We start from the raw sequence: 21,502 nt of genomic DNA on the forward strand, positions 1-21,502 counted from the left end.
AATCATTTTATTTTCAACCAATTGAACAAAGATTACATCAATTGATAATTTTTTTTTTATTAAATACAGAGTACTCTGCAAATTTTCTCTCCATTTCTTTAATAGAATTAAATATATCACAGAGTTAAAGAAAATTCAGTCACAACTGCGCAGTTTAAACCACTTCAGGCCATGGCCAACATTGAATTCATCTGCTGCTTTTCCATATCTTTCATCAAATAGCTTGAAAAATAATTGAATCATCCACTCAAAGTTTTTTGTATTATTCATCCATCCACTTAACGCTTCACCAGAGAAAGTAAAATCAAACACAACCAGATACTTTTTTTACTTAATATTAATTTTTAATGAGTAAACTATCAACAAACAATGTATAATGGGTTGTAGTGATTTTATAATGAAGTGACACAGTAGAAGCCTGGCAGATCTCTGTTCTCATCCTCACACAAACTGTCAACTTCTCTCAGAATGGCGCCCTGTATCACAGTTGATGAGTCGGGGGGTCCATAGTCCAGTTCTAACAATCAGTAATAGAAGCATCCAAACGCAGCAGCCACACAGAATATAGAGTCCTGGAAACAATTACAAATCAATTTCATTTCTAAACATACTACAGAAGTCGATAGATATTAACAAGAATTTGTTTTTGGCATTTTCTGTAACGATGCTTTCATCAAATTTTGGTAATTAGATAACCTCAGTAAAAAAGGTTTACTTTCAAAATATAAAATTACTTCTCAATAAACTACATGTACGTCTATGAAGATTGAGGATCAATTAGAGAAAGGAAGTGTAACTTTATAGCCATTATAAGGGTAGAATCAGAACCATTTTAACAAGACCTTGGACTTTCCATAGGACGTAGCTTTCTATTTTTGCGTCAAAACAAGTTAAAAATGACGCTTGTTTCAAGCGAAATATACACAGATTGCGTAGCCTTAGCTCAAAAGCCAGACAAATCTTGATTTCAAAGATCAATGGGTGAGTGGCCTACAATGAAATAAACAGGCCTACGTCACATTGCTATTTGACACCAACTACCGAGAGTCCAAGCTCTTGTTGAAATGGTTCTATCAAGTTTCATTCCACCCATCATGAACATGCAGAAAAAAGAAACTAGGACTCACATTCATAAATATATCTTGAGCGTAACTGTCCGTGTCCGAGTCCCAAAAGCAGCGACACCCCATCCTATAACAGAAGGTCAATCATTGTAAAGGTGAACCTTAAGGTCCAATCACATCGGAGAGAATCAACATGATGCAGAGAAAACAGTTCCAAGGACTATGAAAGTTGTATAAAACTGTGTTTCATGCTATCGCCTTTATGTTATAATATTCTTTTGTCTGTCATTTGATTTCATTTTGATTGTATGCCACATGGTGATGTTAATAAACTGAATTGAATTGTCAAAGGTATAGAGCTGAGGGTGAGGACTTACTTGACCCCCTCCCCCCTCTGTTCTCCGATGACCACCTGTACCACAAACTTGTATCTGTCATAACCCAGGTCTGAAATAAAGAAAACACTCATTGAGACATGAATACTCTAATTAATCGAGACGCGCGCATTGTCTATCATTAAAACATCTGCAATTTGTGGACTTCCTTCAAATCCACTGCTGTGACAAAAAATTAATACTGGAACATTTAAAATTGAGAAGTACAGACAATCTGTAAATTCTGCTTAAATTTAGAATTATTTAATGCTACAGTGAATCACTAAATGCTAGATTATGTTGAAGTTTTCAACTTCTGTTTTTATCTACAACTTACAACACTGTGGAATCATTAAACTTGGTGGGGACCAGTTTTTGTGGATTGCTTTAAATTTTACGTACAAGCTTGAGGGGATATTATTTCGTATATTGTCTTATACCTACAAAAGGAAATATGACTTTAAAACTCTTATTAATTTGTGGATTATATTAAGTGGATGAGAGGTACCCACAAATTCCATCAAAACTGAGCCACCACTAAATCAAATGATTCTACTGTAGTATACAGAATTTTTTAAAAGCTTGTTTAGAAACTGAAATCTGATATCTTTATTACACCTTCAGTGAACCTTTTACCGGTAAATGAGTTAAAATGAAATGATCCAATATCTTAATTACAGCTTCAAAGTGCGGGTTTAATATTATTCATTATCTTTAAAATTACAGCTTACCTTTTAATTTGAGTTTGATATTGTCAGATACAGGTATCTTTATGACAGTATGAAGAAGTACCCTTTAACCAGAGTTTGATATCCGTAACTTTGTTTCATCCTCAGAGTGTACCTTTTAACCAGAGTTTGATATCCGTAACTTTGTTTCATCCTCAGAGTGTACCTTTTAACCAGAGTTTGATATCCGTAACTTTGTTTCACCATCAAAGTGTACCTTTTAACCAGAGTTTGATATCCGTAACTTTGTTTCACCCCCAGAGTGTACCTTTTAACCAGAGTTTGATATCCGTAACTTTGTTTCATCCCCAGAGTGTACCTTTTAACCAGAGTTTGATATCCGTAACTTTGTTTCATCCTCAGAGTGTACCTTTTAACCTGAGTTTGATATCCGTAACTTTGTTTCACCATCAAAGTGTACCTTTTAACCAGAGTTTGATATCCGTAACTTTGTTTCACCATCAAAATGTACCTTTTAACCAGAGTTTGATATCCGTAACTTTGTTTCACCCCCAGAGTGTACCTTTTAACCAGAGTTTGATATCCGTAACTTTGTTTCTTCCTCAGAGTGTACCTTTTAACCAGAACCAGAGTTTGATATCCGTAACTTTGTTTCACCATCAAAGTGTACCTTTTAACCAGAGTTTGATATCCGTAACTTTGTTTCACCATCAAAATGTACCTTTTAACCAGAGTTTGATATCCGTAACTTTGTTTCACCCCCAGAGTGTACCTTTTAACCAGAGTTTGATATCCGTAACTTTGTTTCATCCTCAGAGTGTACCTTTTAACCAGAGTTTGATATCCGTAACTTTGTTTCACCATCAAAGTGTACCTTTTAACCAGAGTTTGATATCCGTAACTTTGTTTCACCATCAAAATGTACCTTTTAACCAGAGTTTGATATCCGTAACTTTGTTTCACCCCCAGAGTGTACCTTTTAACCAGAGTTTGATATCCGTAACTTTGTTTCATCCTCAGAGTGTACCTTTTAACCAGAGTTTGATATCCGTAACTTTGTTTCACCCCCCCAGAGTGTACCTTTTAACCAGAGTTTGATATCCGTAACTTTGTTTCACCCTCAGAGTGTACCTTTTAACCAGAGTTTGATAACTGTAACTTTGTTTCACCCCCCAGAGTGTACCTTTTAACTTGAGTTTGATATCATCAGATATCCGCCTCGTCCATTCCGTTGTCTCTTCTGCGTCGTAGGATTTCCCACTGAGATGTTCGTTCAATACATTGTGTATGGTTTCTTTGACTATCACCTGTCTGAACCTAATTAAAATAAAATAATGACATACACATATAAACAAGTCTACATATGAATCAAACATACACATATTGACTGCATGACATCACGTGCAGTAGAATGCTGGAGCTTTATCAATACAACAACAAAAATAAATTTTCAGCTTCCTTTATTATAACTGACACATAACCACAGCAAGGCAGGCATAAGATGGAAAGCCTTTAATCGACAGAGATTGACGGTACAAACAGATGTACTTTTATAACAATGTAAGGCGCAAGTATGAAATTAGGAAATATAATTAGTCAAATGTAAGCATTTGTGCGTAAGCATTTGTTATTTACTGGGTGAAAGTACATGTGTATACATTGATTGACAATATACACGTAGATTGGGAATTAAAAATTTTACACCTCTTATAATGCACAACTCTATGTGAAAATTCAGGTCTGCCATATAGAACAAAGACCTACAGTTATAGCTAACGAAAGTTACAGGTTTTAGACTTTCCACAAATATTTAATAATTAATGACTTCATTTCGACATGTATTATTTTCATAAAGGCATACAATAAATATTGAACATGTTTACATGACATTGTATACATGGCAAGCTGCTAAGTTAAAATCAATGAGCGAATATCGGAGGCTGTACAATTATGTCAGCCTTTATCTCCACTCAGTGGAGGAGTAAACAGCCTTGAACATTTATCTTGTTTAAATCAGTGAATGCTCAAAGAGATGCATTAAATCAGATATTCCAAAAACCTGCAGAAAGATGCAGCGTTCCAACATGCTTTGAATTGTCAGTAACCTGTAGAAACTGGGAGGCTGACAGTCTTAAAAGCCACATTATCCATTTAGATTCCATTCTAATGCCAACCTTGTTGTTAAAAGACAATTAATGTTGACATTGAATCTCCCATTAGATAAAAATTGCATGATTTTTATTATTTAATTCTCTGTTTAAAATTCCTCATTTACATAACTGTATTGATTGATAGATAGATACCTGATCTAGATAGACGCTGGATATAGAAAGTTAAAAATGTATATACACCCTGATGATGGTGATGATTTCATTGATTTATAGTGTTTATGAAATTGTAGCCATACTTTGGATGAGAGAGAGAGAGAGAGAGAGAGAGAGAGAGAGAGAGAGAGAAATCCTTACAGTGTTTAGACTGAGTCTAATATAGTATCAGACAAAAAGATATTGATGATACAGATTGTGATCCATACAAGGAAAGATATGAAAGTTAGGCTGTGATTGGTTTGCAGGTTTTTACAACAAGAAATAATAAAACATGTATGTTATATACCAGTGAGCAAAATCCGACAGCAGAGTAATCTACCTTGGGTATTAACTCTCGCCACCCCCCCCAAAGATATTCTAAAGGCCTAATCCTACACACAGCTAGTAAAAAGTTAAAGAAAAAAAGATTGAACTTTAGTGAAGTAGGCACTTATTAGATCAAGAAAATTTCACCTATTTGGCTACTTAGTGTTTGATAATACATGCATTTCATTACTTTGTTACTAATAGATGTATTCTAGAGACTTTTACTTATAAATTTGATGATATATTTTGTATCTCATTAAAATACTAATATCATTTATAATGTAACTTTTGCATGTTTCAGGGTTTGTTTAATTAAGAAATAAAGTACGAGTTTTTGTAAATGTTGCAGAATAACCTCCGAGGTCGAGAAATGTTGTTTTGAAATATAACAGCTGAGGCATTAGCCTCACGTGTTCAGAGTTCATGTCTAATCTCTGCATGACCAGTCGACAGTCTCAAAAATTAACAGTCCTTACCAACTCTTCTTAAAAAGTTATTCATCTCAGTAATTTTTCCTGTTTTAGCTAGCTGTTACATAACTGAGCAAATAAATAAGCTTTTGTTTCAAAGAGGAATCTTGGAAATGTTTCCTTACAAAAGTTTGCCTAGTTCAGAGTTTCAATAGAGAGACCATTAATGTAAAAACGGCCAGGTTTAGTCCAGATTATGAATCCTTAAAAGCTGTAACAAATAACTGATATATTCTCTATTCAATTGTAAAAATAATCTAGCTCAGACAACCTAATTATAGTCTGTCCCAAGTTATATTTACGTCATTTTGTTTAAATTTTTTGAGAAAATAAATTTAGTTCGTACATGTTTATCTAATAGTGAAAAACAGTTTAAATCATTCCAGAGAAAGAAGTCCAAAATATCCTCCTTGGCACCCCCCCCCCCTTTCAACCAGGAGAAATGGACAAGAACGAAAACAAATTTCCTATAAGGATTCATAATGGAAAATCTGACATTTTTTATCTATTCTGAAGTTATTGGAACAAATTGCACAATTTATCAACATTATCATTAACTGCCCAGTGCTTTCATATTGTTTGCAATTCCTGTAGAATTTTCATTTTTAGCAGACCTGAAGCATTTCAAAACAAATTTCTTTCCTTTTTTTAAATTAAAGTGAATGCATGTAGATTGGACACAAAAGTAATGAAAATCAAAACATCAAGCAAAAAATGATGGCAAAAAGAAAATTCTGAAACACTTTAAAAATTTGAGTTAAATAGTCACTCCTCTATGAGCTAAACAAGAACTATAGTATAGCAGTAATAGCGGGCGACCAGTTCTCGCTGTGTACCATTTCTCGCCAGTGCACTGTTATGTCAGTTTTCGTATACAATTTTGTATGTTGATAAAATGACGTAACAATGCATTGGTGAGAAATGGTACTCGACGAGAACTGGTCGCGCGCCAGTAGAGTAACGGATAATGAGATTTACAAATTCTACTTTAATCATACTGATCTGATTGCACTTTTTTCTGTCACTAAAGAACATCTACAATGAAGGCCTTCCGAGTAGATGTAAACAAGAAGATTTAGGCACAATCATTACCAGATGCCAATAAAAATGGATATACTATAAGTCTATAAGGCACATGCTCCGAAAAGACACCTATAGTCAAGAACAATAGCCACAGTGCCACTGCTCTTGACTGGACCCCAGAAAACTCCAGACCCCAGATGACAAGGGAAAGAGTTAGACCAAGAGCAACATAGAGGAGAACAGTTGGGAATGGAGAATGAAATGAAATCCAGGCCACAGTCCTGGGAATGGTTGACGATAGGCTGGCCCATGATAGGAAGGAGTGGAGAAGCTTTGTTGTTGTAGTGGATGTGTATTTGATGATGATGATGTTATCTCAGCAAGATTCCTCCTGACTGAAAAATTTTGACAGACTTCTCTTCGGAAGAGATGTCCAACAAAAGTTTTCAAGCTCAATGAATCTTTGTGAGATTAATGATGATGATGTTCAGTTGATGATGATGACTTAAAACCGTAGCTATAGACACAATATGTGCTGTCTCATTCATAGTATCAATTATAGTCTGTCCCAAGATATTTTTGCTGCATATTTGAACGATTTTTAATAAAAATACACATACCTGTGACTGAAGTGCAATTAAAATCGATGGAAGGGAAAATTCCCAAGATAACTTCATTCACACATTATCATTTTTCCCTCGTAAAAATTCACAGGAACGAGAACAGATTTCCTACGGAGATTTATAATGGGGAATGTTGACATCTTTTCTCCATTCGGAAATACTCGGGACCCCTCGCGCAATTTTTCAAACGGTTATCATCCGGGCGTCTTCATCTCCTTGGCAATGGAAAAACCTCGTAGACTTTTTATTTTTAGCCGTGTACTGATACCCGACAAGCTAGAGAGGGCGTTTCAAAGGGGAAATCTTGGGATTTTTTCCTACTATTGAATAAACATCGTCTGAACCATGAGGTATTTATAAATATTGAATAATTTAAGAAAATGTGCGGCAAAAATATCTTGGGACAGACTATAAGTAATTAATTAAATGTCTTGCTTTTGTACATGCAGATTGTGAGTGATTTTTTCTCAACAAGAAACATGAAGAGGATAATTTCAAAATTTCTATTATAATGAAAAATATTGATACAGAGATATATTAAAATGAATTACTGATGTTTACATTTTGAGTATTTTTTTCTGATAATCAACATTCTTGAACAGCAAGCACTTGCCGCTTGATGGCTATTGTGGGTAATATTTAAACAAAAATTCCAACGATACTAACTTGTGTTGGAAGTTTGGTCGTATAATGTACGTATTGCTGGATGTATTCTCTTCCACGACAGTGTCAGTCATTTTTACAGCGTGTTCCAAGTTACCTCCACATCAAAACATGTAAAATGGAGTCCCTGACAACGTTGCATTGTGGGAAAAACGGAAGTGTGACGTTTCAACTTTGACCCACAGGTGTTTTTAAAACAGCGATCAAGGAAGGTGTGTAATGTGTGTGTACAAGGATAGATGACACATATAAGAAGAAACATAACATTTGATAATTGTTGTTTATTCCACGGTACCCTGGATTAAATATAGTACACACAGGTGAGTTTTCATTCATGAGTATTTTGTTTACCAGGTATGGCATTGATTTTTCCCGCTACCGTTGAATGGTATCTCTTCTCGGATGCTGTGAATCACTACTTATTTTTATCAGTGAATAATTTGTAAAAATTTGCTACCGTGTTTCTTTATCAAACAGTGTTGAATATTTATGTTGTTATAAATAAAAAAAAGTTCATATATACAGCCAGTATCATGAAAATTAATGAAATGTGGCTGAGAATGAATTAATTAATAAGCTGATGATGATTTTAATGATAAATGATGAACTATAATATGACGATAAATATGTAAGGGTTTTCTATACTTATATTTTGTTGAATGGTTATAAACTTCTTGAAACATCAAAATGTTGTCATGATATAAGTAAAACTGATAATTTTGTTTGAAAGATCTAAATGTTTAAATTAATTAAAAAAAAAAAGCAATGATAGAAAAAAGCAGCTGATAAGTGTCTATTGATGGGTTTATGTCAATATCAGTTGTATAATAATTTGTTAATTATCAGCTGTTTAGCTTTGATCCAGGAGTGTTCTAATTAAAGACTTCACATTTATAAGAATTATAACCCTGAAGATATTCTCTTGTCAAATTTTAAAACTCTTGGGGCCATATAGAAACAAAATAAATTGCATGCATTGGGACATATTTATAAGGCATCCAACATGATCCATCAAGGATGTGAGATTTGCGTTAAAGAAAATAAAGAGGAGAGACTTTTGAGTGGTAAAGATTCATTGATACATGTACCAAAGCTATCTGAATTGGCATGTTATGCGTATAGCAGCTATTTAGGAGAGTATTATGGTATGAAATTATCCACTTTTAGCTTCAAACCTATGCAACTATCCATGTAGACTCATGTAGGTTCAGATCTTGTGATAATTTGTTACAGTGCATAATATATTGATTATCATATAATATTATAATAAAGATATGCTCATGAACCGCCAATTAAAGCAAAGGGGAGAACTGGTTCCTCAACATCAATATTATCACCTTACAGCTAATCTACACACAGATTATCATTGAAATGAGTGTATATATACAGCACAGCTACAATCTACGTGAAGTCACATTAATTACGAAGACCTACATACATATTTTTAGGTTTTTATTTAATTGTTAAATGTGATGCACGCTCTGTGGACTATTTATACACAGTCTGTTGACAGGAAATTAAAGAAGCAATGTCACCTGTACTGTAGGATACCTGTATATTTACCTGAAGTTACCTGCTCCCTAAGGTCATCAACTTTCAAAGGCATTCTGTGTATAGTAGAATCTGAACATTTATGTTCAAAGATGTAGAGGGTTGGTGTGTAAGGGATGTGAGAGAGAGAGAGAGAGAGAGAGAGAGAGAGAGAGAGAGAGAGAGAGAGAGAGAGAGAGAGAGAGAGAGTCCCTACAATGAATCAATGTTTAGACAGAGTCTGGTGACAGTAGAAGAAAAAAGTAGCTGTTTATGGGATTAAAACAGTGATAGGTTAATTTGAAATACAGCCAAGTCATTCAATTTTGTCTTAAATATAGCTAATCTTTATTTGTCATCAACATTTTTCTTCGGTAATGTCACCGTTACTTATCTAGATAATGTCTAAAAATACACATTCTGTCAGGTGAAATAGTCATTATTAAAAAGTCCCTTGCCAGTAATCAGTGGTGAGTTTACTTAGTGATTTGTCAGCACCGACACCAACTGATAGTAAAGGAAAGTCTGGTCTTCCAAGGTGTTCGTCTGATTCTTTGTAATGTTCTGTAGAGTTTATTGTTGTATGAAATATCTGGAAAGTTTGAGACTGAAATCTTGGCATGACAATTTCTGAATCTCATTTTATCAACCATTAAAACTCTTTGTTAAACTTTTCAAATCAGAAAACTTATAAAGAGAAGCAATCATTTTCAATAGAGTGTTGCCTCAAAGGTTGAAATCCCAAATCAATCCTTGACAAGGACATGTGATGTCAACAATTTTAATTTTTGATGATGTTATACAGTTTTCGTGAAACAAAAGCTTTTACATTGGAATCGGATTTGATTCATGCTGATACTTATGGATCAATGATATAAACAGCTTCCTGCGTTAGCGAGGCCATATTGATCCGATCGTCAGCTGATGGAGCATAAATCTGGCCCCGAAGTTTCACGTCCCTCTGTCTGGGTCCAGAAAAACTTGTCCCTAAATTTAAACATGAGTTTCCATGTCTGGGGAGTTGTAAAAGAGAGAATGCAATGCATTACAATCACACCTTCACTGTAGTCAGGTAGTGCAGACATCGTCATTTACAAGACGCTGGAAATCCATTTGTCATTCTTTTCTGGAGTCGCAGTAAATTCCTTATAGAGTATTTGTGTGTGATATCCACACTGTGGAGCTGTGATGTGAGGGGAAGGGATTATATGGTGATATGGAGATGCTGTGGAATTTTATGCTTGGTTTGTCAAGTTTACAGTAAGTTTACCTGTGCACAGGGACAGCGCACGGAGAGATGACTCATCACAACAAGGGCTCCAGCAGTCAGCCGTCTACATCCCCCATCAGCGGCCAACTACTGTTCTCTTTACTTGCTGGAATCGTATATATCTACCAAAGGATTAGAGTGGTGTGTACAATGAGATGGTTGTGCTAAATAGGTCTTAATGAACAACTGTTTTACAGAAAATTGCTGTTATTGCAGTCATTGATTTTTGTCCCTGTGTTCAATAGTGCGCGCTTTATAAAAAGCAAAGAGCAGCCTTTGACTGCATTATTAGCATCAGACTCCATGATTATGTGTCTTGCATTACTGTTTGCTCTGTGACGGATGTTGAACATTTCTTGCATGTAGGATAATCAAAACTTATAATGGGGAACAGCATTCCACTTTCTGTTTCCTGAGTTCCATCACTATGGCAACAGGTAAAAGGGATGCCCATACAGTTAAATCAAAATCTTCCAAATCCAAGAAAGCTGGGGTGATACAGGTCTCCAAAGTGGAGCATGAAATCGATGAGTTCCTTGAGAACTTCCGTCGGAAAAGCTCCACCCTGGATCAACCACAGAGCACTGAGCTCTGCGACTCGCTCGGACTCCCTCACGCGAGCTACAGTTCTTCCCAGTGTTCCACAGATGAATGCACGGACGAGAGTCCAGACAGGGCGTACTTCTTGCCTCAGAAACCTTTCGTGAAGGGTCATCGGCATCAACACAGCAATACTACGAGTGAGTCCGAGTGGGGGCCTGACTGTGATGAGGAAATAAGCAAGGAGGAGAGAATCCAACAACTTAACTCACGAGCCGCGCTCATAGAGACAGAAACAGCCAAACCTGAGCAAGGTACTGTATTCTGCAAAAGGGGAGATAATTTCTCTGTGTTCCGCAGAGGTGTGAAGCTTTAAGTCCAAAAATAACTCTTCCACCTGTAAATATAGCGGTACCTGATATTTGGGGTGGTTCACCATGTTCAAATATCATGCATCTATTTGATTTCTTATTATCTGAATGAGTTGTATAGAACATTAAAGACAGAAGATGTTGGGTGGTTAATACACCATATCTCCTCTACCCCCCAAAGTTGATCTACAAGCTTGTGCTGCAAGCTGTGACTGAGTCTCCTTATTGTTGTGTAGAAAATGACAGAGAGTATTGAGTCCTTACTGTAGAAGTTGTATATCTGTTTTACCTTGGAATGATCGTAACTTCAGCATGAAATCCATGTAAATCTTAATGTAAATCTTCTGGCCTTGTTTGGAGTCAAATGGAGGTTCTCTCATATCTTTTCATTTGTTAATTAATTGTATGTTGACTACAAACTCCAATAATGATCAATTTTTTTTCCAACTATATTTTACAATGTAACAATTATGGTAAGCTGTCTAGTGATTTACTGGATTATATGTAATGAGGAGATGGCTTATAAGTAGCTCCTGAAGTGTATTGGCAGCTCAGAGGACGATTAGAGATGATCTGGTCCCTGTAAACTGGTGTTTATTGTTTTCCTCTTGGTGGTTGGTCTCTTGATGCTGACAGAGTTCTGTGTATAAATGAGAAGTTACAGCCGCCTCTCCTTGAGTTTTATTGAGGAGGAATTACATGTACATTGATCCGATGGTGACAGAGGGATGAGGAAAAAATACAAACAGCAGGAATCAAGTCACTTGAAGCTGACGAAAACTTTGATATTTTTTCTTGTTCAGTAATCACTGTGTCAAAGGGTTTTGTCTTGCTATATGAAGGAAATGAAGAGCTATACTTTGTAACACAGCATGGAACAGCATAGTTTGGTTAGCTCATAGCAATCAGCTTAAATCTTATAAGAGCTATGTAGGGCAGGCTATCATAGGTATACCCTATATATATATGTAGCTAAAATAAGCTAATATTTACACGCTAGGATCAGTGGCTAAACTTCCTGGTACCATTAACAACAGGTGTTTGAAGTCTGAACCATTAAAACATCAAGAGCAGATGGCCAAACAGTTCTTGCTTGTATATATAGGGTGACAATAATGCAACAACATTATCCTTATAGAGTCTTTATATGTGCATCAAATTTTTTCGGTGGGAAGAACATGTCACTGCATTTTCTTTTAGGCCTGGCGAGGTTCATATACAAAATTTTGTAAAGGATTTATCTTGGGACATGGATCCTGTTCCGCTGTGTCTGGTAATAATATCCCCGCCTAAAGTCTTCAAATGGCCATGTCGCAAAGCTCAAAACGTGACAAACTGTCATGTACAAAATTTTATCATCAAACGGAAGAAATTTAAATTTAATGAGTTTTCTTTGAACCGTATTGTTGCTTTTTGCAGAAAGGTCAGAAGTCAATGAAATACGCTTGTAAACACAAGGGAAAAAACAAGTGCTTTGTTTTTCTGGTATGGCAATAAAATATGTATACAATGTGGGATTTCAGCAATGATGTCGATGATCAATAGCTAAGCTTGCCATTAATTAGGTCTCGTCAGATGCTAAAAATATCCTCTGAATGAAAATGCAGGTATATCTTATCCAAGGTAGATATCTAAGGTTTTTATTGTTGTTCAATGCATTTTATTTCATGATTCTTGGTAAAAAAATTTGGAGTGAAGAAAACCCCAGAGTTTGTTTCTTGACAAAATAAAATGTAAATTTTGTGTCGGATGGTACATGGTATTGAGGTGATGTATATTTAATGACATTAATCTACTCTGCCTTATATAGGCTCGCAGCTTTGCACGGATTAATGTTTTATTATTCCGTGATCATTCTTTATTTATATCTACATTTATAAATAGCAAGAGTTTTGCATGAAATATTAATGTACTCAAATTGAATTTAAAAAAATATGATTTTGGCATTATTATCAAATGATATCCAGAGTTTTTCCCTTTTATTAGAAAAAATATAAGCACCCAAATAATGCAAAAATTCCATAACTAAAGGTTATATTAATGAATAGTATATGCTAAAAGTCTGTTAAATCTGTCAAGATGGACAAATTGAGAGATGTAGGCCACATAGACGATAATTGTTATAATGTCAAAGATTGGTAACTATGTGGCTGTAGGTTGTCATTACTCGGGTCAGATTAATTCATTAGCTTCCCCCACCTGCAAAAAAACCTGTAAAACACCATGTTAACGATTACTGTTAATTAATGCATACATCTCAATAATTGTCACCAGCCATCTACTTGGTTTTGACTCTTTGCTGTGAGATAGGTTCCTCGGGATGCTCCGACCCCAGGTGTGACAGGTAAATGCACACCAGTATGATCTTTTTTTACCTTTGAGGTGTTACAACATCTGCTTTAGTTTTTTGTTGGCTTTGGTGGTGGGATGTGGTTTATTGGCCGCGTGTGAATTTTGTTTAAGCCATTTTAACATTTTTTGAGTGGCTTGAGGGGTGAAATTTGTCCGTTGACAGTAGATGCTTATCGCTGAGATTAACCTAGCTGGTACATGTAAGGTGTGATGATTGACCGAGATATAAAAATCACAGGGTATCTACCTACAAGGAAGATGTAAACAATACCCAGACAGAAGGAAATTATTCATACTTCTTGTTCAGGTGTGAGAGGAATATATTTACTCGGACAGGTAGATTACTTATATTGGTTGTTTTTATGTGGATTGAGGATGTGAAATTTGGGTTTTTAAAGTTCACCATGTGAGAAATTATACAGAATAAAATTTTGGGGGTTTTATGTAAATTTTTGTATTCAGCAGTGATACATTATTTGGTGCATAAATGTATACATGCTTGGAAAGTCTTTATATCATAGTTTAACATTCAGTTATATATAAAATGAATATGGAAGGTTTATGGTAAAGATATTTCCTCCTTAACTTAATAATGTTGATTGTTTTCAAAATGAATATGAATTGAATTACTTATAAGCTTCTCATAATTTTGTGTTTTTCTTGTATAATTAGGTCTAAGTGATTGTTAATCCTCAGCACAATATAGATTTTGTGTATTAGGTCAAAGACTGCTATATCCCAGGTCAAGGTCATTGCAGACAAACTGACTCTGTACGTTAAAGATGCTAGTGGTAAATATATACCGACATCCGACTTCCTTGGAAATGGTAATTACGTAACCTCTACAGGCTCGGGCCCGACAGATAAGATATATACAGCTTGTCAAGTCTCTCAGACGGACCTAAGAATAAGTCCTGGATTCCGCTAGCTGCCTTGTTGTTCCGTGATAGTTATATGTTTTCTTTTTATCTGTACATATTCCAATCTATGAGTCATGTCTGGGATTTCCATTCCATTTTTTATTTTCTCCATCAGAATCAATACACCAGTTCAGTCCAGATTCCAAGGAAGAAAAATAAATTGTCTCATTATGGAATCGAAATAACTGGGATATTGGTCGGATTCAATGATTGTTCTATCAATCGGTTTGTTTGGAAGTCTGATGGAAATTGCCAGTCTGCTTTTGTGTCACTGATATTGTCAGGAATACCAATTTGAGCCGATACTTCTTGGTTACATATAGCCTATGGGTGGCCTTGTACTTTATTAATTATATACTCAATAGAAACCTTGTCTACTCAAGCTCAGTGAATGATGGCCCGTTATTCTTCTAGTTGCTCTGTACAATTATCTTTGGTGCTACTTTATGTTCACAAAACACCTTCTTTTAATATGTCAAATCTTTATAGAGAGTTTTATTCTAAAATGATGGAGAATCTGACATGTTTCGTGGATGAAGATGTGTGTTTAAGAGGATGGACAATTGTCATGAGAATAAAGACAAAGACATGTTTATGGGTTTTGACTCAGAGAGAAATGCATAGCAAATAATGTAGGCAATTCCAGTAAAGAGAAAATGCTCTATGGACTTTATAATTGATTTCATTGTTTTTCCTTTCAGAGGGTGACTTAATGGGAGAACAAGAATGTCCCTACAGTGTGTTAGATGTAGCCTCCCTGATACAGTCCCGATATGCATATATCACAGGTAACTTGTTATTAATAACATGATACAGTCCCGATATACATTTATCACAAATAACTTGTTATTAATAACATGATATGATGGTTCCAATATGCATTTATCACAGGTAACTTGTTATTAATAACATGATACGGTCCCGATATGCATTTATCACAGATAAATTGTTAACATGATACAGTCCTGATATGCAATTATCACAGTTAACCTGATATATCTATGGTAGTTTGTTTATATGATTCAGTACTGATATGTATACATTTATCACAGGTGGCATGTGTGTTTGAATCTGTCCCAATATGAATATATGACAAGTAACTTGTATATCTTATATATTCAGTCACACTTCAGTTTACAAGGTTTTACAAATATATATAAAAATCAAGCAAGAAAGTATATCTCTTATGTAAATCTATATTTCTGGATGCATTCTTGATATTATGCATGTACAGTACCCTTTTATACCTATGGTAGGGAGTTTCAGCTGCCAGATTCTATATATGATTATATCTTTAGGCAGCAATGATCTAGGTATCTTTTTATTACTTCAGGTGGAAAAGCAAAGAATGGTGCACTAATTCTAACATTTCCTGAAAACCCTCAGCACCCACAGATACCGGACGAGGAGTACCGAAAGTTAATTCACTTCTTGTGCTGTGTTCCAACGTATGTTCCATCTATTGCTAAACAGAACACAACTCTATGTCTATAAGTTATCAAGCTTGAGCCATTAAAAAATTAAAAGAAATGATTCCTTGTACAGATGTATTACAAATTCACTAGTATTTAGTATACATGTATCAAGATTAGTGTAAGAATAATGCGTCATGAATTAAAAGTGCCATAAAAGGAATTATGTGTCGTGAAGTAAAGGTACTTTTATATAATGTATTTTGCTTAAAGTGTACTTTCAGTAATGTGTATTAGTTTTCCTTGTTTCTAGAGTAGCCGAGTCTGAGCAAGGCTTCGTGATCGTGTTGGACCGGAGACAGGCGAGTTGGAACGATGTCAGGGCCCTGCTACTCAAAATGTCGGTCAGTGAAATTAAGGAAAAACTAATGATGTAGCACTTAAATTGGTAGTTAGGTGCAAAAGTGATTAAATATACCATTGTTTATATTTTTCTCAAAATGTTGGTTACTAATGCGTTCTAAAAGATGTTATAACAAAAAGACTTTATTGTGTTAAAACATTAGACCTGCATGTGTCTGCTCTTACATTTGTAAGTGGTGCCTTATTGAAAAACCAACTTCATGAAATAAAATGTTCATGAAGTTCATGAAATAAAATGTTACGATTTGTGTCTATTTAACAGAAACACAGAAATGATGGTGATCAAAGTTTAATGTCATAATTTGATGTCGCTATTCAATCATCTCATATAAAGTCTTATTAAAAATTGTTATTGACAGGAATTTTTCCCAAAACACATCCAAGTTGTATTCTTACTTCAACCAAAAGGCTTCTTCCAAAGAGCATTTGCTGACATGAAGTCCAAGTTTGTGAAAGAGGAACTGGAGTTCAAGGTCAGTTGAGGGCTCATTCAGAACAGGTCAGCTGTATGTACACCAAAGTGTGCCGAGTTTTAAATGCACCATTAAATGCACCAAAGTATACCAGAAGAAAGAAGCTATTTTATTGAAATTCATTCGTCTTACCAGCTAAGTCTTCCAGTTATCATTGAGTTGACTGAGTGGCAAATATCTACTGTGGTTTCATTAATATTCAAGGGTATCAATTTTCGTGGATAAAGTAAAAATCACAGTTTCAAGGATACTTAAATTTGTGGCCAATGACCCTATCAATACAAAATGTTAATAGAAATTGCACTTTAATGAACACATAATTTCGTGGATCAACTTAATAATGGAATCCATGAAAATTGGTATTCAGCGAATATTGATGAAACCACAGTATCTTGTAAAATCGTTAGTTTTTTAGTGAAGGTGTGTACACCATGGTGACTGTTGTTTTTGTACAGGTTGTGCTGTGTAACGAGCCGGCGGAGATGTTTGATTATATTAGTGAGGACCAGATAACCACTGATGTAGGCGGTCAACTCGAGTTTGATGCCAACGAGTGGACTCAACATAAATCTGTACGTATATCTACATTACAACTTGTAATTAAAGAACACAGTTCAAATTCTACATTTTTAATACAATTTTTTAACTTTTGAACACAAATTAAATCCCACTAAGTAAAAACATTATAAGAGAAAATCTAAGCCTGGACGGTAAAAGGCAAGGAATATAGCTAGACTAGTTGTCTAATCAGTCCTGGTTCTAGTGTAGTCCTGGTTCTAGTGTATGTCCACTAGGCCAGTCCTGGTTCTAGTGTAGTCCTGGTTTTAGTGTATGTCCATTAGGCTGGGCCTGGTTTTAGTGTAGTCCTGGTTCTAAGGTATGCTTATCAGGCCAGTCCTGGTTCTAGTGTAGTCCTGGTTCTAGAGATTGTCCATCAGGCCAGCCAAGGTTGTAGTGTAATCCTCATCAGTGGCTTACTCATCAGGTCAGTCCTGGTTGTAGTGTAGACCTGGTTTTAGTTTTTACTCATCAGACCAGTCCGGGTTTTAGTGTGTGCCCTGTGTAGTGTTATCACTTACAACTCCCCCAATAATTTTGAGATGTATCATTAGGAATTGGGCTTGTAAATCAGAAAAGCAGATAACAGTTCATGAATGATATGGCTAGTCATGAAGAATATACTCATGGCTTGGTGGGTAATTTACCATTACTCGGTATCAACTCATCATATCTGAGCCTGAGATTATGTGTTATTTGTATGTAGATTCAATGACCCCTAGCATCCTCGACCTTGGTCCTAATTCATCTTATCACCTCGTTTCCATAAACACCTGCGCTTTACTTAAACACATTATTTTTTCATTAAGACAACATCAGATAATCCTTAGTTATAAACTGTTTGTGGTATTTGTGGAATACACGGCAAAGATGTTAAATATAGAACACACAGGGTGCTGAGGGTATATATATATATCTGAACATTTGAAATGATAAGATATTGAAAATTATGAGAAAAAAATTAAACTCTTAAGAACTGATATATATAGTACCGTAACCTAGTTATCCTGTCAGAATATTGGTTACATAAAAAAGATAGGGCCTAACATAATGTGATTTATGATAGCTGATTGAAGCCCGGTTTATCTCACAAAAAACAATTATTTCAGACTTCAAGATGTATAAACTATGTGAATAAAGGATTTGATGAGAAATGTTTCTAATCTGAAAAAAGTTCAAAATAACATTTAGATTAAGGGGTCTCTATAGATGTAATAAGTACATTTTTAACAACACAGACAGACATGATGAAAGATAAAATGAAATTTAATCAATGTGCTTTATTCTTACAACTTTTGAGATTTTGTTTAATGTGTGGGGATCTGATGAATCTAATTATTAATGTCCAGAGTTTGACTGAGTTGATTGGTTAATGTCAATTACTTTACTGAATCAAATGGTGAATGGTGAAGTAGGTTATTAAAGGTATTTGTAAACATCAAAAAGATCAGTTCTTGATTTTAATTGGTTGATCTGATGACAGGCAGTGGAGAAGTTTGTGTCCAACACAGAGAAGATGGCGGCCGCGGTGCAGGTGTTGGTCAAGAAGTATGAAGAGGTGGAGATTCCGAACGATGTCCCGGGGATGGAAAAACTGATCCAAGACCACATCCAGGGCCGGAAGGAAGTCCTTGACGACCTCGCCTCCACGGTCACCCACGGGGAGACCCTGCTCAGCTGTATCAAGGGGGACAACTCAGATATACACTTTGTACAGGCTGTGCATGTCAGGAACCTAGAAAAGTAAATTTATTGGACTATTGCTACCAACAAAAATTGGCACTTTTAGATTTGGCCATAAACTATTATTTTTGAAATTGAATACGTTAGTAGATGATTATTTGTGAAAAAATCTCCAAATTATATTATTTCATCTGAAACATTTTGATTTGTTTATGCTTTGGGATTGTTTTTGATTAAGAAGAAATGGTTGCCTCATCATTTCCTTATTAAATCATTAGATATTTCTTTTTATGTATCAACCATAAATATTGGATTTTGCATGCAAATATTAAATAATATTACATTTGATATGAGATAAATACCAATAACACAACAAAGTTTGGGTATATGCAGTCAAACTTATCCATTTTACCTTTGCTCTTTCAGGCTTCTTAAGAAACTGGAAGATATTAAGACGGAAGTTGACGTGTTTTGGGGCCGACATGAGAAGAGACTGAAGCAGGCTTTACTGCTACGGAAGTTTGAGGAGGAATTTAAACTGGTAGGTAGATCAGGATGTGTAACTATGACAACAGGTCATAGGTAAATAGACACTTACCTGTGTCTGCAAGGTACTGTTTAAAAAAGATGATTCACCATCCAAACAAATTAGTGCTGAGGAAGAGAAGAGAAAAGGGAAGGGAAGCAGATACCTGTTTTTCCATTTATCAATCAATAGAATGATTTTATTGATTTTTCCAAAAAAAAAAATAAATCAAGAAATTAAAGTAAAAGTACATGAGCAAAACATATAAAGATAGTAAATAAAGAATACATATGATTTAAGATTTAGACCTGTTGTGCTTTCCCTAACTAAAAGTAAAACACTGTCATGAAGTAAAGCCTGGATAATTTTGTTTCAGTACCAGTTTGGAATGGAGCGGAAACTGGAATGGCTTCAGAACAAAATGTCTGACATTGGGGATTCCCTCTCAAAAGTAGAGGAACTGTTCCAGGAATTTGAGGAGTTTGAGCAGCAAGCACAGGTAAGATCTCAGGTGAAAGCTGGGTGACAGTGGGGTGTTTGGTGCTCTGTCAGAGTTATTGCCCTTTGTACAGAATGATACTCATACCAAGCCTAAAATTGATGTCAGAACTGAGATCTGGTTTTCAATCAGTAATCAATCAGTTCATCATTGAATTGTTCACATCTTTGGCTGAAATTTTATGTTCCCATTAAGTCTTTCTTTGACCACAGCCTAACACAAGTTCTAGATTTATTATAAACATTCAATCTCTTGTGTGAAAATTGGCTCCTGAAAACTCATTAAGTAATTACAGTGAGAGATGTGTGTGAAATTTAAAGTTTCTCACCCCAAACACTTGTCCCGAGGACTTGAATGAATTCCAAGTGAAATGTACACAATACATTCTTTTCTATGGATTACTGTTGATTTCTTAATGCTTTAATCTGATTGAATTACCTGTGAATTTGTTTATGAGTTTGGCCACTTATCAACAAGATTTTCACAGACTTAGCTCTGAATAATGGCATGTAGAATATTTCTGTTCTAGGTCAGTACAGAATTATTTTTCTTTTTATTTCACATTGACTTTTTTTTTTTTTACATCACTTGATATGAATTTGAATATGCACTTTAAACTATTTTAAATACTGTAGATGAATTCAAATAAAAGTAATTAATCTGTGAATTCTTCATGGGTTTTTTTAAATATCATTACACTTGGATTTTGTAATAAAAGTGGATGGGTAGATGTGGATATTTTCATTGAAATATATTTATCCCAATTTTTTTTTGTTCTGAACTGTGTGGGTGGGAAGACATAAATTATATACAACCAAAAAATTAGCATATTTTCAGCAGTGTAAGGTGATGTCATTGGTGATGAATAACATTTTCAATATGCTTATCATGAATTAATTCAAATTTAATTCAGAAGTTTAAACCATTTATCCGAAGTATTCCATCACAAACAGTAAAACATTGCCTATATCTAGGACATACATGTATATATTGTCCCTGAGTTTCTGGATACTGTTTCTCTTATCTTTTATCCCCATTTTTTTATTAGAACTATATTACATATGAAAGTTTTCTTAACCGAACAGGTAAGTGAAGAAACACCTGTTGATACCTGCCTATCTGGGACAGGTGTTAAAGAGACATACCTAGGTAGAGTGTGAACTGACGTCTTAGATTATATTGAAATGCAATAATGCACATCATTAATCTGGTATGAATACAAGTTCCCCTTTATAAGAGATGATTTAAAGGAAAGACACCCCCTAGTTCATTCATGTCCTTATTTGCATACCACTAGGAGTAGTTATCTCACCAGTAGCTGGGTTTGGTATCTGTATGTACACTGTTATCTCGGCTATCTCAGCTATCTCGTGTTTGTGTCTCACTTTCACCTGCCGGCTATCATC

The 21,502-nt window shown here is 35.1% G+C and overlaps 2 protein-coding genes across 5 annotated transcripts in view; one reads left to right on the forward strand and one right to left on the reverse strand.

Moving 5' to 3' along the window:
• Positions 1 to 322: 322 nt before the first annotated feature.
• LOC128180052 (dynein light chain Tctex-type protein 2B-like) lies at positions 323 to 7,699 on the reverse strand. Its single transcript, XM_052847852.1, has 5 exons — positions 7,543 to 7,699; positions 3,311 to 3,444; positions 1,442 to 1,511; positions 1,128 to 1,191; positions 323 to 572 (listed from the first exon to the last, which is right to left on the reverse strand). Exons 1-5 carry the CDS (start codon positions 7,611 to 7,613, stop codon positions 525 to 527), a joined length of 387 nt encoding a protein of 128 aa, XP_052703812.1. The 5' UTR covers positions 7,614 to 7,699; the 3' UTR covers positions 323 to 524.
• Positions 7,700 to 7,720: 21 nt separating this feature from the next.
• Positions 7,721 to 21,502, forward strand: part of LOC128180051 (guanine nucleotide exchange factor DBS-like) — a 30,886-nt gene continuing 17,104 nt past the window's right edge. The window contains exons 1-9 of one of the 4 annotated variants that reach the window (XM_052847850.1): positions 7,721 to 7,859; positions 15,224 to 15,310; positions 15,856 to 15,970; positions 16,248 to 16,338; positions 16,717 to 16,830; positions 17,286 to 17,402; positions 18,872 to 19,131; positions 19,498 to 19,612; positions 19,974 to 20,096. In XM_052847850.1, coding sequence (XP_052703810.1) covers positions 15,235 to 15,310; positions 15,856 to 15,970; positions 16,248 to 16,338; positions 16,717 to 16,830; positions 17,286 to 17,402; positions 18,872 to 19,131; positions 19,498 to 19,612; positions 19,974 to 20,096 — 1,011 coding nt within the window. In that variant the 5' untranslated portion in view covers positions 7,721 to 7,859; positions 15,224 to 15,234. Of the gene's footprint in view, positions 7,860 to 9,364; positions 11,194 to 13,319; positions 13,939 to 15,223; positions 15,311 to 15,855; positions 15,971 to 16,247; positions 16,339 to 16,716; positions 16,831 to 17,285; positions 17,403 to 18,871; positions 19,132 to 19,497; positions 19,613 to 19,973; positions 20,097 to 21,502 lie in introns of those variants that run through there. The other 3 variants (XM_052847849.1, XM_052847848.1, XM_052847851.1) reach the window with 3 other exon arrangements.

Source organism: Crassostrea angulata, chromosome 4, assembly GCF_025612915.1.
Source record: "Crassostrea angulata isolate pt1a10 chromosome 4, ASM2561291v2, whole genome shotgun sequence".
Taxonomy (NCBI): domain Eukaryota; kingdom Metazoa; phylum Mollusca; class Bivalvia; order Ostreida; family Ostreidae; genus Magallana; species Magallana angulata.